Source organism: Typopeltis vanoorti, chromosome 5, assembly GCF_054136105.1.
Source record: "Typopeltis vanoorti isolate ZY-2024b chromosome 5, IOZ_Tvanoo_1.0, whole genome shotgun sequence".
Lineage (NCBI taxonomy): Eukaryota > Metazoa > Arthropoda > Arachnida > Uropygi > Thelyphonidae > Typopeltis > Typopeltis vanoorti.
In genome coordinates, this window is record NC_143553.1 from 151,286,934 (window position 1) to 151,303,537 (window position 16,604).

General features: G+C 36.2%; 1 protein-coding gene across 1 annotated transcript in view; it reads right to left on the reverse strand.

The window, feature by feature from the left end:
• Positions 1–16,604, reverse strand: part of LOC150106943 (diacylglycerol kinase theta-like) — a 610,762-nt gene that overhangs the window by 112,526 nt on the left and 481,632 nt on the right. The window contains exon 14 of the mRNA XM_090393510.1: positions 8,722–8,906. Coding sequence (XP_090249636.1) covers positions 8,722–8,906 — 185 coding nt within the window. The remainder of the gene's footprint in view (positions 1–8,721; positions 8,907–16,604) is intronic.

Here is a 16,604-nt window from a genome sequence, read left to right on the forward strand (position 1 = left end):
CTGATTTGAAATTCGGTGAAATATAAGCAGTTAATAAAACATTGTTTTATAAAATAGTTCATTTGGTGTTGCTAATACCATTAAAAAATAAGTCATGAATAACGGTCAATACCTAAGCTTATCTGTTAGATTAACCACGCTACCGGCCAAGACGTATATATACGTCCAAGTTATCATGGATACGAAGTGATTATTAAAATTGTAATACCGTTGATATTACATTGAAATATACGATGGATACGAAGCGTATGCGTATTTGATCCATAATGGCCAGTAAGGTGGTTAAATAGACTGAACTGAAAAACTCCATCTGCCATCTATCAGCTGGCTCAAGAAAGATATACTTGGAAGACCATAATTTGCAATCTTTAATTATTTTTATGTAAATCTCTTTTCCCTTTACAAACTGTATCATATATTGTGAATAAACTATGATGATTAATCCTTCAATGTCATGAGTTCACTGAAAATTTTCAGAATAAATTCCCATATCCGTTATTTTTAAGTAGGTTATTAGGAAATTGTACTATAAAGATATTTACTGCTACAGGAAAACTTCAGATTCATTTTGTTTATGCCTCTGTAGTATTGGGGAAGGAGGAAGTCGGATTGTTTTCTATACACAGTGATCTCATTTAAGTATTGTGAAAGCATATTTGTAATTATTAAAAACAAACGTAAGTCCAACAAGTAATAACTTTAATTAATAAATAAGGGGTAGATATTTTGTACTAAAAATAATAGTACATCTTCAGTGTTACAAACAGATAGGAATAGAATACAAGTAACGAATATTCGGTGGATCACCTATTAAAATACAGTGTTGTCGCGAGCTAGGAAATGAAAGAAATTAATAAATAATTAATATTTAAGATAATTAGTTTTTTAATGATTACATAAAATAAAAGTCTCCCAGATCTTCGAGAGAGAGAGAGGCAATCATTTCGATTTAAACTTGGTCGGTGTAAAAAAGCTTCACAACTTTCTTTAAAGAGGCGTTCATATTTGAACCTGCATCTATGAAGTAGAATAGCTTTATCCCACTGGATATTATGGGTAGTAGTAATACTATGTTGTGCTAGACCAGACTTCTTAGATTTGTTGTAATCAATATAATATTGATGTTCTTTAATTCTTTTTTCCACACAACGGCCAGTTTGTCCAAAATAAGAAACATCGCATTCACAAGGAATTTTGTAAACGCCAGCCAAAGACAGAGATGACAGTTTATCTTTTGTAGAAGGCAATAAGGAAGAAATTTTGTTGATAGGAATATAAGTGAGAATCAATTGGTACTTTTTTAAAATTCTACTTATAGGTTCTGAGGTTCCTGGAATGTAGGGGATTGGAACTCTGCGAACTGTTGAAGAAACCTTAGGTATTGAAACATAAGATTCAATTATCTGTTAGATTTGATTAGGATGGTAATTATTAGATACCATTAACTTTTTAATGATAGAAAGTTCTTGTTGTAAGATTTCTGGAGAAGAGCAAACTTTATGTGCCCTATTAATTAGAGATTTAAGAATGCCAAATTTTTGAGATGCATGGTGAGCAGACTTTTTATGAATGTATCTGCCATAAATGTGGGCTTTCGGAAGACGCTTGTAGATAAGGTACCAGAAGAAGTTTGAGTAAGCAGGATGTCCAAAAATGATAAAGTACCAGAATTTTCCTTTTCCATGGTAAATTGGATATGAGGATGAAGGCTATTTATCTGTTGTAGAAAGGTGGAAAGCTCATCTTCAGTATGTGACCAAATGGCAAAACATCATCGACATAACGATACCAAAGAGATGGTTGAGGGAGAACGGATGAAAACATAGTCTCTTTGAATTGTTTCATTTAGCCAAAGGTGGAGACAAAGGACTCCCCATGGCAGTACCTTCAACTTGTTTGTAGAACTTGTTTTTCCAACTAAAATAACCTGAATGGATAACAAATCCGAAAATTTTTGCGATATCTAGAGAGTAATCTTCGTATAATAAATTGACTGTGTCAGCTAATGGGATAGAATAATCCCATTAGCTGACACATATCCAATTCACCATGGAGAAGGAAAATTCTGGTACTTTATCATTTTTGGATATCCTGCTTACTCGAACTTCTTCTGGTACCTTATCTACAAGCATCTTCCGAAAGCCCACATTTACTGGCAGATACATTCGTAAAAAGTTTTTTCATTTCCTAGCTCACGACAACATTGTATTTTAATAGGTGATCCACCGAATATACGTTATTTGTATTCTATTCCTATCTGTTTGTAACACTGAAGATGTCCTATTATTTTTAGTACGAAATATCTACCTTATTTATTAATTAAAGTTATTACTGTGAACTTACATGTTGTTTTTAATAATTATACTATGCCACAGGTCCCTCTAAAAATAAGAATTATATTTGTAATTCCTATTTTTATGATATTTATTTCTCTGTAACAAATCTATTTATATTCACGTCTATTCCTTTTCACCTTAAATGTGGGAGCCATACACAAATGTCATGGGAAGTTATTTTTCATTTGGCTATAAAATATATTGCACTTGACAAGAAATTATTATTATCAGACCTTCGCAGAGTCAAGAGACTCGTTGTGGGAGGGCCCACTGTCTCACTCACACACACCCACACACAGCTCATCATACCTTGACTTAAATATGTTCACTGTCTCTGCACTTACCAGACTTTCAGACAATGCATTCCAATCACCCATCACTCTCCATGCAAAAATTTACTCTGCATCCCCTTGCTTCCAGGAATGGAAAAAAGAAGATGAGGAGGTTTATTCTTTACCCCATCTTCAGCCATTCTATGAAAAATCTTATCCACATTAATCTGGTAATTACCTCTTACCAACTTATATGTCTTTATCATATCCCGCCCCTCTTCCTTCTATCCACTAGGCTCTACATTTTGTATTCTGTCAATTTGTCCTCATACTCCACATTCCAGAAACTGGCTTAGTCAATCATCTCTGAACCCTCCCCAACACCTCGTCATCCTTTTGAAAACCAGGAGATGTGTGCACAGTAATCCATAATGGTTCTGATCAAAACCTGTACAGTGGAAACATAACATCCTTATTTCTACATGTTAATGTTCTCTGCATCGTTGCCATAATCTGCTGTGCTATCCTGACAATTTTAGCAAAACATCTTCAAAATTTTAGGTCCCAATCTGTCATCACCCCCAGATCTTTCATTCCCTCCACTTCCTCTAAGATATTCTCACTAATCTTATACTCTGCATCCCATTTATGTTTCCCAAAATTTAAAACTTTACACTTTGCTACAGTCAACTGGCAGCCCACACACCCACCCTTCACTCAGTCTATTCAAGTCTTCTTGCAAGGCTACACCTAACTGAAACTCACTGCAAATTCACATCATTTGCAAACAACTGTATATCACCATTTAACTCCCGTCCAATGCCATTTTCATACAAATTAAACAACAATGGCCCCAAAACAGACCCATGGGTCATGCTGCTAGTGACTGTCCTTTTCTGGGATTCATTCCCCACACGTACACACAACCTGCTGACACTATTTTCTTGTTTTAATCCTTACTTAAGTATAAGCAACAAAGTTTGTGTATCAAGTATCTTCACAACTACTTGTAAACAGAGGTTGTGTGATTTCATATCAATTGCCCACAAGGAGAACACTACTAAAGTATTGAAGTATTTTTCGGGAGGTGTTTCTCACTTGAAGTTGTGAGTGACATTATTTGACATGGAATAAACAAATAAATTTCAAGATAAATTTTGGACATCCCTAACTTGAAAATAAAATTCCTATATAACAGTTTTGTTCAGTGACTTCAATTTATCCAAGAAAACAGTGCAAAAATGTGTAATACATTATAGTAACTATTCATATTATTATAAAATATTTTATAATTCTGAAAATAACTCAACAAGGAGGGTCATACTGGTTATTTAGTATCTCAGCAGTTAAAAGGTTAAAGTTATCAGCAATACTTTTCTAAAAAAATTGTTACAGTCAAAACACTATTAACAAAATTCTCTACAAGACCTCAATAAAAAACAAAGATAAACTAGACTACAATAAAACTATAACCATTCCATATATTAAAGAGACATCAGATAAAATAAACAGAATACTACAAAAATACAACTTCAAAGCCACCTTTAAACCGCCTGCAAGATTAAAAAGGCTTACTCGACTCATCCAAAGACCCTCTCCCTCCACTAGCCCACCCTGAAGTATACCATATTTATTGCACCTGTAATATACCATATATAGGGGAAACAGGACACACAATTCCTATCAGACAAAAGGAACATAAACGACACATTAAATATAATAACTATGGTGAATCTGGCCTTTCTGATCATGCCCTGAACACTTTACATAGAACTGACTGAAAAAGCACCAGTTATTTATATCACACCAAAACGGTATGAATTCAAATTTAAGGAAGCCTGCGAGATTCTTATTAACCACCCCAATCTGAACAATAATGATGGTCTAAAAATCCCAAGCATATGGAAAGCACATATTCTACCTATGGAATCTTTCTCTCTAAGAATTAACTATAAACAGGACTGCAGGTAATCCAGAATCCTAATTCTAAAATAACAATTGTAATGTTAAAAACAGGACATCATTGTTACTGAAAGAAGACTATCTATAAGAAAGAATGTTTTTCTCATGTTTTCTCAAATAGAATTTAGCTTTGATGTAGTTTCTAAATAATTAATTAATTAGTTTTTTTTCCCACTAGAGGTCATGCCAGTAGAATAAACGGTGATTAAATCATTGTATCTTTAGGTAACTGTGTGTAATGTAACTCAGCTTGTCCTTGTATATTTATTATTATTATTATTAAACAAGACCTCATGGAGTCAAAGACTCATCTAGGAGGTCCTTTTATCTCACACACATCTCATCATACCGGGTCTTAAACACATTCAAACTCCTTGCAGACACCACACTCTCAGGCAAGGCATTCCAATCATTCACAACTCTGCACGAAAAAAACCTGCCTCTCACTCCCCTACTCACACCCTCTTTATACAGTTTCCAGGCATGACCTCTGGTTCTCCCCTGATCTCCCACTATTCTCTGTAGAACTTCTCCACCATTGATCCTATAACAACCCCTTACCAACTTATAGGTCTCTATCATATCTCCCCTCTTCCTTCTCTCCACTAGACTCTGCAAATTACATCTTTTCAATCTTTCCTCATACTCAACATTCCAGAGGTCAGAAACTACCTTAGTCAGTCGCCTTTGGACCCTTTCCAACATCTCTTCATCCTTCTGAAAACCAGGTGACCAAATCTGGGCACAATAGTCCATGTGTGGCCTAATCAAAGCCTTATACAATGGAACAAGAATCTCCCTACTTCTACACGTCAGTGTCCTCCTCATCATTCCCAGAAGTCTTTGTGTTGTCTTCACAATTTTGGCGATGTGTCCCCTAAATTTTAGATCCTTATCCGCTATCACTCCCAGATCTCTTATTTCTTCTACTTCCAACAATATATTCTCACCAAGCATAAATTCTGCATCCCATCTTTATTTTCCAAATTTTAAAACCTTACATTTTGCAACATTGAACTCACATCCCCATTTGCTTGCCCAATCACTCAATTTATTCAAGTCTTCTTGCAAGGCCACAACATCTTCACTACTCTTTATGGTTCGTCCCAACTTTGCATCATCTGCAAACAACTGAATATCTCCATCCAAATCTTTGCCATTATCATTAATATACAAGTTAAATAGTAATGGCCCTAAAACAGATCCCTGAGGCACTCCACTAGTGACTTTCCTTTTCCTAAATTTGTATATACTCCAGATGATGATCTGAATATGAAGATTGAAACATCAGGAAATTAAAAAGAGTTAATTATATGAAGAGCCAAAGGCTTCAATTCGGCGACATAAACCTATTTAAGTTAAGGGATATTACATTCCATATTGTTTCATAGCCGAATATAGTAAATATATAAAGTTCGGCGAGTCCAAGCATACGCAAATACCTGGAGAGCATTACAACTGACCCTTTAGGGAGTGCAACACTGAGGCAACTCATGGTAAGGGTGGAGCAAGCTCCGATCACTATTCTTGATATTTCCCCATGATGTGAAATCCAGCTCCTAGGAGCTGTATTACTGTTCTACATTATGAGTGAGAGAAGGTCACTACCCAGACCGGGTTCAACCTTTATTGAGGTCTCATCAGTGAGTAGGTAGACCTAGAAATACCAAGTTTGTAGCAAACAGAACTTACATATACCCTACTATGAGAATTGCCAAGGTGTCCTAATAAATTATTAATTATATGAAGAGCCAAAGGCTTCAATTCGGCAACATAAACCTATTTAAGTTAAGGGATATTACATTCCATATTGTTTCATAGCCGAATATAGTAAATATATAAAGTTCGGCGAGTCCAAGCATACGCAAATACCTGGAGAGCATTACAACTGACCCTTTAGGGAGTGCAACACTGAGGCAACTCATGGTAAGGGTGGAGCAAGCTCCAATCACTATTCTTGATATTTCCCCATGATGTGAAATCCAGCTCCTAGGAGCTGTATTACTGTTCTACATTATGAGTGAGAGAAGGTCACTACCCAGACCGGGTTCAACCTTTATTGAGGTCTCATCAGTGAGTAGGTAGACCTAGAAATACCAAGTTTGTAGCAAACAGAACTTACATATACCCTACTATGAGAATTGCCAAGGTGTCCTAATAAATTATTAATTATATGAAGAGCCAAAGGCTTCAATTCGGCAACATAAACCTATTTAAGTTAAGGGATATTATATCCCATATTGTTTCATAGCCGAATAAGAAACTCAAAGAGTTTCCATTTGAGTTAATTTTAAGTTAATATCCCTTAACTTAAATAGGTTTATGTCACCGAATTGAAGCCTTTGGCTCTGATATAATTAATAATTTATTAGGACACCTTCTTGGCAATTCTCATAGTAGGGTATATGTAAGTTCTGTTTGCTACAAACTTGGTATTTCTAGGTCTACCTACTCACTGATGAGACCTCACTAAAGGTTGAAACCGGTCTGGGTAGTGACCTTCTCTCATTCATAATGTAGAACAGTAATACAGCTCCTAGGAGCTGGGTTTCACATTATGGGGAAATATCAAGAATAGTGATCGGAGCTTGCTCCACCCTTACCATGAGTTGCCTCAGTGTTGCACTCCCTAAAGGGTCAGTTGTAACACAATCCAGGTATTTGCTTATGCTTGGACTCACCGAACTTTATATATTTACTATATTTGGCATGAAACTCTTTGAGTTTCTTATTCGGCTATGAAACAATATGGGATGTAATATTGCTTAACTTAAATAAGTTAAAATGAGTTATTTATAACACAGTTGTAAAGCCCAATTTCCAAAATGAATGCTGCTCACTGTGCAACACTAAAAGAAAGCACTCTGCTATTTAGATCCCTAACAAGGACCAACTTTTCATTTTTCCTTGTGTCAGTTGCTTTCTCTGAAGCCTCAAAAAATTCCTCCACTTCTACCTTAGTAGAACCATCTGTGGGACCATAGGCACAAATAAGTCTCATTGTCCAGTTCCCCATTCTCATATTTGCCCACATTACTCTACTTGAGACTGTCTACCATTCAAGAAGATTAGCCTTGTATTTAATGTTGAATACTATGGCTACTCCTTCTTTTCTTTGATTGTCGTTGCCCGAATATAACATTTTGCATTTATTGTTCAGAAAGATCTCAAGTTTTTGCCTTTTTTTGTTTCAGTCATACCTATTATGTCGATCTGGTACTTATCCAATTCTTCAGCTAGTTCCATTTCTTTGCCATTCAGGCTTCCTATGTTGATAGTACCGATTTTGAACTCTGGTGATGTTGAGTTTGGGTGGGTTTTAGGATTTGTTCCAGTAGCTGACTTTTCGCTGTTTGCCCTGGTTCCTGGTGAAAACAACAGGGGGCTTTGTTTAACCAGACAACGCCCCAGCCGGCATGCAATTCTGTCATATTGTACCATCATTTGAAATTTTGGTTTAAGCCAATAAGAATACAATTTGATCGGCTAAATCCCAAATTGCTAGTCCATCCATGTCTGTTCAGTATCAAGGTAGATACCTAACAGGGTGCACCACAAGAAAAGCATTCTGCTCATTTGCCATTAATATTTTCATGATTAATGGTGAATGAGCAGAATGCTTTGCTAAAGTGAGTGGTGAATGCTTCAATGTCAATTGTCTTCATGGTAAAGTATGACAGTTATTGTGATAACCATCACAATAACTATCGTATCTTACCATGATAGAAGCTACAGAGGATCTACTATGCACTGACTCTGTACTCCTACATAGACTGAAAATAATAGTCAAATTCATACCAAAAATAGCACTTTTATAATTAGTTTGTTCTTGTTTTAAATCTGTGATTTAGAAAGAGGACAAGAAATTGACACCTAAATGTCTCAATTGTCATTTGGGATTTTTAGAGCTCAGTTTAAAAATGCTGTCCTGCAAGAACTAAGAGAACCAGTTTTCTAGTGTAATAAGAACTCCATAAATTCTTAAACAAAGAATTTACAGAGTTACAAAAAAACATTAATTTGTCTTTTCACTTTCTGCAATCAATGAATATTATTTTTTGTTTTTACATAATTTCATTAATTTAATACAAAATGAGATTAAGAGATCATATTTTATCTAACTTGTATTTTTGACATGCATGTATACTTACCCTGATACCTTCCGGAATCATTTCTGGAATGAGATTTGGTAACAATAAAACTAATAAATTCTTGTCTTCATAGCTTGTTTCTCGTAACATATAAAATGCTTTAACAGCAATATCTGCATTGTCGTATGTAATTATAAGAGAACCATATTCATAATATATAGGACCTATTTGCCTAAACTTGTATGCTGGAAAAAAAAAATTAAATATGATTAAATAACAGATGTTTCTCCTAATAAAAGATGAAATACTAATTTTATGTCAACACTACTAACTTAAAAGTTATCCCAATGAAAAGTCTATTCTGAAAAATTAATAATGCTTAATATTTAGATTTTTCTGAAATCTTCATATAGGTCCAGATATTATAAAATGAAATGAAAACAGTAACACTTTTAGTAATGAAGCTTCTCCTATACCACCTGAAAACTACATATTAATAGTTTATTTACTAACTAGAGTATTAATTAAACATAACTGGAGATTTTTGAAGGCAGGCATGTCACAATATTTGGTTCAGAAGTTGATAGCTGAGTCAAATATAATAGAGAGGAAACAGTATTGAAGGTGAAGACTCAATAAATGAGCATAGAAATATATCAAATAGCATGAGGGAAGGAAAAAACCAAATAACACCAATAAAAAAACACAATATGCTCAAAAGCTATGATTTTATCAGGTTAAGAATTAAAATTTAAAGAACCAAAAACCAGTACTCACAAATTAAAGATGCCAAGAAATTATATTCTTGGTTTAATCCTTTATGCAAGTTTAAGCAAATAACAATTTGCACATGAAGTAATGAATGGGGTTACTTGTATACAGAGGCTAATGACTTTGCAATGAATATATCATTATGGACATGTATAATAAGTTTTAATATCATACATTTTAATATTATAATGGCAAACCGTGAGCAGACATATAAATACAAAATTGATAACGGAAAAACTCACGTAAAAAGATTATTTAATAGTATAATTTTCACCTGTGTGTGTCACAGGCATCTTCAGTACATTTTAAGCTCAAATTAAACAATAACTGACAATTCCAAAAAATGCCACCTAAGTAGCTAGTGTAAGATAACTAAAAAGGTCAATAAATTTCCTAACAAAAAAAAAAAATTATATATACAATAAAAAGTTAGGAAAGATTAGCTGAATTATAAAGTACTGTCTCCCATAAAGGGAATAGATGTAAACCATCAGATCTGTTTAAGTTAGGCAAGTGAAGTAAAGTTTCACATGTTTCTTTATAAAGCCGTTCCATGAGGAACCGACTTTTGTGAAGGACTCTTGTCTTTTTCCAATGAACTCTATGTCTAGTGATGATGGCATGTTCTGCAAGCCCAGACTGTTCAGGTTCAAGGAATTGAATATAAGACTGGTGTTCTTCTAGCTGAATAGAGGCAGATCTTCCTGTTTGTTCAAAATAAGATAATCCACAAGAGCAAGGAATCTGGTAAACACCTGGCTAATTATTTGGCTAGAAGAACACCAGTCTTATATTCAATACCTTGAACCTGAACAGTCTGGACTTGCAGAACGTGCCATCATCACTAGACATAGAGTTCATTTGAAAAAGACAAGAGTCCTTCACAAAAGTCGGTTCCTCGTGGAACGGCTTTATAAAGAAACGTGAAACTTCACTTCACTCGCCTAACTTAAACAGATCTGATTGTTTACATCTATCCCCTTTATGGAAGATAGTACTTTATAATTCAGCTAATCTTTCCTAACTTTTTATTGTATATATAATTTTTTATTTTTATTTTTAGGAAATTTATCGACTTTTTAGTTATCTTACACTAGCTACTTAGGTGGCGCTTTTTGGAATTGTCAGTTATTAATTTGAGCTTGAAATGTATTGAAGATGCCTGTGACATACAGGCAAAAATTATACCATTAAATCTTTTTATGTGAGTTTTTCCATTATTAATTTTGTATGGACATGTATAATATTATGGGAAGGGTCACTAAGGATAGTGGCTTAATGTGAAATCATTACCCTCTATATACAAGAAGCCCAGTCGTGATGTTACTTCACATGCAAGTTTTTATTTACTTACATTTGGATAAAGGATTAAACCAAGAATATAATTTCTTGGCATCTTTAATTTACAATAAAATCAAGTGAGAAAACTTTCACATATCTAATCCTGAGTATTTTAATAATAAGTTATGACACCTTCTGTCTACTTGTATATGGAAATATGATGTGCATTACTTCAACCTTAGTATCACTTCTAGGTCTGGTTCCACAGATGAGAACTCAATAACGGTCGAAAAGGGCTGGGTAAAAGCCCTTCACATAATGTATATCATTATACATGTCTGTAAGGATATATGCATTGCATTATGGTATACTAAGGCAATTAATGTGAAGTCATTAGCCTCAATATAGAAGTAGCCCAGTCGTGATGTTACTTCACGTGCAAAATTTTTATTTGCTTATACTTGGATAAAGGATTAAACCAAGAATATAATTTCTTGGCATCTTTAATTTATAATATAACCAAGTGAAAAAACTTTCAAATACTCACAAGCTAGCAACATATGAATGGCAGTGTGCAGGATGTTTCACTGGATTTGAGATCAGAGTTTAAATAGAGGAAAACTAGCTATGAGCTTGCCATGGATTTCATGAAATAAGGTATTATAGTGAAATAAGTGGAGTTTGGTTGCTTTGGGAGTGAGGGAGAAGTCATTTAACTTCATTGTTTAACTGTCATGAGGATGAGATTAGAAAGGATTTTTCTAAGTTTACTATATACTGGTTGGCTCTCATCTCTAGAGCAACATTATTTGGTTTTGTATTTCTGGAAATTAATAATGTGACCCTGATTTTAGGAGTCAATGTATTTTGTCATGTGCAGTATTATTTCAATAATCTGATTTCTGTAAGTTTATATGCTTTCTTTATGGTGGAAAGCAAATAGTATTTTGCAATTTGGGTAACATGACTAAGAAACAATAGAGGATCTGATGTAGTAGGAATTGCACCCAGATTCGCATTTTGAATTTGTAACAACATTAAACCACAGCAATAGGTCAGTCTGTTGTTATGGTTTTATGTTTTAGTAAATGGTAGAATATGAGCCTCACCCGAAATACCTTGGAGTGAGCCTGGACAGAAGCCTAACCTATAAAAGGCATATTACCAACCTGTCCAACAAAGTTAAAACAGGAAATAATATCATCTCACGCCTTGCTGGAACAACCTGGGGGTGTGGTGCTGATGCCTTAAGGTCATCTGCACTAGCCCTCGCATTCTCTGCAGCAGAATACTGTGCCCCTGTCTGGGAAAGAAGTGCGCACACTAACATTATAGGCACTCAGCTAAACTCTATCATGTACACAATTAGTGGGACACTGAGAACCACCCCTCTTCTCTGGCTGGCTGTCCTATCTAACATTGCTCCACCAAATATACGGAGAAAACAAGCCTCGATTAAAGTATTTAATAAAATAATGAGCAACCTGCTGCTGCCTCTGCACTAGACTCTCATAAATCCACAAAACCCTTTCTGGTTCATGGTCCAACAATCTTCCAACAAATGGTTTTTTGGTTGAAGGGCAAAACCAGGCCTGCAGCCTGGTTTTGCTCTTCCTAGGAAAATTTGGTCATCTATAAACAGGATCAGAACTAACCAGGGCAGATGTCGCTACCTACATAAATGGAGACTATCAAACAACCCTTATTGTGACTGTTCCTCTGTGGCCCAGACGATCACTCATATTGTGAATAACTGCCCAAGGCACCAATTTCATAGTGGTGGCCTTCAGGAAATCCACGCAGTGACAGATGAGGCACTGGATTAGACATGGACCTGTAGCTGCTTTTGCCATAAGAAAAAATAAATATGTTTTAGTAAGTTTCGTAGTTTAAAAATTGTATAAAATTGTCATAATCACTTGTGTATACTCTAATGCAATGTTCAGACAAACAATAGGTGACAGTATGCATTCTTTGCTAGTAGGAAAAGTTGAATAAAATGATATCACATCCATATGTAATGTGTCACTGTTAATAAAGATACCAACATACCTACTGGCACCTTTGTGTAACGATCCCCCCAAACAAGCCCTTCTCTGATGTATCATACAAGTCATCATCATGTGTATCAAGGATTTAGGCATAGAGTGGCCTGTTCTGGCCTTAGATGTCATCGTTGAATCTCTTAAGAGGACGTCGTGGTTTTCTTTTTCCTAATGGCTTGTACTTGAAGGCTTGTTTTGATAATATATCTGTTTTCATTCTTTCAACATGTCGCATTCATTTATGTTTATATTTTTAATTTTTTTTGATTACTGATTCCTGGTTTAATTCTTTCATAATTTCTTCGTTTCTTTTGTGATCAAATAGAGTATACTTTGCAGTTTTTCTCATAAACTTCATTCCAGTTATTAATCTTTGTCTTTTTGTTTTATTGTCCAGATTTCACTTCCATTCAATAGGACTAGTCTGGTTTCTTTTTGAACTAGGTTTGGTTTTAATACAGAGTTAATTACATCTGTTATTTTTAAACATTTTGTAATTTTTAGGTTTATATCTTTTTCATTTCCATATGAAATCATACAACCTAGGTAGTTAAATGAATTCACCTATTCTAAAATCTTGTTACCCATTACTGTTTCAGTTCTTACTGGATCTTGTCCTTCAAAGGCCATAGTTTTGATTTTTCTGTTGTTGTATTATTCCATAATCTTTGGCTATCTTATTTAGATTTAAAATAGATTTATGTAAGTTATCTTCAGAATCTGTAATTATAATTTGGCCATCGGCAAAAATGAGAGTGTTTGAGTTCACAGTAGAAGAAAGTTTAATACCTTCATGGAAATTTTTATTCCATTTAGGTAATATTAAAAAGAGTTGCTGAGAGGGGACATCCCTGTAGGACTCCTTGGTTTATCTCTCTCGTGTATATGATAGTTCATAATTTAATCTTATTTGTATTTGATTATTGTCGTATATATTTATGATAGCTTTTAGAATATTATTTGGTATTTGTCTTTCTTTTAAACAAAAGCCATGTATCATATCTAGAAAATGACATATACAAAATAAGACCCGGTGCGTACAAAATACTAAAACACCTGAGTGCAGATATAAAAGAAACTGCAAATATAAATTGTGAAATAGATGTAAAAGAATTATTATATTCTTATTATTATTATTACTCAAGACCCCATGGAGTCAAAGTCTAGGAGGTCCTTTTATCAAACACACAGCTCATCATACCATGCTTTCTTCTTCTTCTTTCACTCTACCTTATCCCATGTTAAACGGGGTCGGCGCACCAATCTTTAACATTCCTCTTCCAAGTTCTCCAGTCCAGAGCATCCTTCGGACTCCATCCTTTCTCCCTAAGATCCTCTGTCATCTTATCCCTCCACCTGAGCTTGGGCATGCCTCTTTTCCTCCAACTCCATATACTCCACTCATTTACCAACATACTCCTCACCCTTCCTCTCAACATGTCCAAACCACCCCAGCCTACTTTCTTGTATCTTCTTGCCAATTGGTCCCACCTTAACTGTCCCTCTGATATAGTCATTCCTTATCCTGTCCTTCTTTGTCACACCACTCATCCATCTCAACATCCGCATCTCCGCTACCTCCATCTTCTTCTCCTGTGCCTTGGTTATAGGCCACGTCTTCGCACCATGGAGCATCGCCGGCCTCACCACCATCTTATAGAGCTTTCCTTTCCTCTTATAACTCACTCTCTTGTCGCACAGGACCCCGCTCGTCTTCCTCCAATTCATCCAACCGCATGTTATTCGGTGCTGTATTTCCTCATCCAGGTCACCATTCCTCTCAACAACCGACCCAAGGTACTTGAATTTCTTCCCTGAAATTAGCCTTTCACCCTGAAGTTGTATGACGATATCCTCGTCACTCCCCATTGATATATATTCAGTCTTCACCCGGTTAATTCTCATGCCGCTCTCCTCCAATGCCTTTCTCCACTCTTCCAGGGTATTTTCAAGCTTCTCTCGGGATGATTCGCATGAAACAATGTCATCGGCAAACAGCATGCTCCATGGTGCCTCCTTCTTGACATCCTCCACTAGTACATCCATGACCAGGTCAAAGAGGTAGGGGCTCAGAGCTGACCCTTGGTGTAGCCCTACGACAATAGGGAACCCTTCTGTCATGCCAACACTAGACCTAACCTGAGTTTCTGTTCCCTCATACATCTCCTTCACCAACCTCATGTACTTCTCTGACACCCCCCTTCTTCCTCATACACCTCCATACCTCCTGCCTGGCCACTCTGTCGTATGCCTTTTCCAGGTCTATAAACACCATGTGCAGATCCACTTGCATCTCTCTATATTTCTCCATCAATCGCCTTAGCACAAATATTGCATCCGTTGTCCCTCTTCCTGGCATAAATCCAAACTGCTCCTCACCAATTTTCGTTTCCTGCCGTAACCTTGCTTCAATTACTCTTTCCCATATTTTTAATGGGTGTGACATCAGCTTGATTCCTCTATAGTTGCCACAGTCTTGAACATTTCCTCTTTCTTTGTAGATTGGGATGAGAATACTTTTCCTCCATTCCTCCATTCCAATAGCCCAACAGTATCTTTTCCTGTTGGGCTATTTTACACATCAGATCCCATAACATATCCACACCCTCACTGCCCAAACTTTTCCACACTTCCCCAGGTATCTGGTCTGCTCCCACAGCCTTGTCATTCTTCATTTTTCTCAGTACCCAAACCACTTCCTCTCTACTTATGTCTTGCACCGGTCTCTCATTTACCTCTCCATCCTCGCACCTCTCTCTTGGATTCTCCTTATTTAGTAGTTTTCGGAAATATTCTTTCCATCTTCCTCTGATTTTGTCCTGCTCTTGTAATACTACTCCTGAGGCATCCTTTATCTGCTTGACTGATGTTATGTCTTTCGAGGCCTTATCTCTGGCTTTCGCTATTCTCAACAACTGAGCTTCGCCACCGTTTCTCTCCAGTTCTTCATAAACCTCATCAACTGCCCTCGCTTTCACCCTTGCCACAGCTCTCTTTGCATTTTTCTTTGCTAATCTATATGCCTCCTTGTCGGCTCTAGTTCCAGTCATGTCCCATTTTTTCTATGCCTCTTTCTTTTCCTTGATCTCCAACTGTACCTCCTCATTCCACCACCATGCCTCCTTATCCTCAGGTGGTCCCTTTCCTCATGTTATACCAAGCACCTCTTCTCCAATTTTTCTAATATTCCGACTATTAACGTCCCACCATTTTTCCACATCCTCTGGTAACTTAATTTCTTTCAATACCTCTTCTTTAAACTTATTCCTTGGTCCTTCCTCTTCCAATTTCCACCACTTTATTCTCCTCTGCACCCACCACTTCCGTCTATTCTTCTTTCCCCCTTTTACATCACAGTCTACCACAACCAACCTGTGCTGCTACACTTTCTCCATTAATCACTTTACAGTTTTTCATCTCCTTCGGATGTTTCCTACGGCACATAATATAGTCAATGTGACTCATTCTATCCCTGCTCTTATAGGTTATCAGATGCCCAACTCTCTTCTTGAACCACGTGTTAGCTATAGCCAGATCGAAGGCCACAGCATATTCTATGATTTTTTTTACCTTCTTCATTTCTTTCACCACTACCTTCACCACTTCGTCGCCTTCCTACATGCCCGTTCAGATCTGCTCCGACAATCACTCTCTCACCATCAGGGATTCCCATTACTACTTGGTCAAGTTCTCTCCAGAATGTCTCTTTCTCCTCATCATCACAACCTACTTTAGGGGCGTAGCCACACTTCCTCCCATCTCAAGCTTAATGCTCATAATCTGATCATTCTTCCGGCACACCTCGTAGACTCCACTCTTTAGCTCCTTACCGATGATAATTCCAAC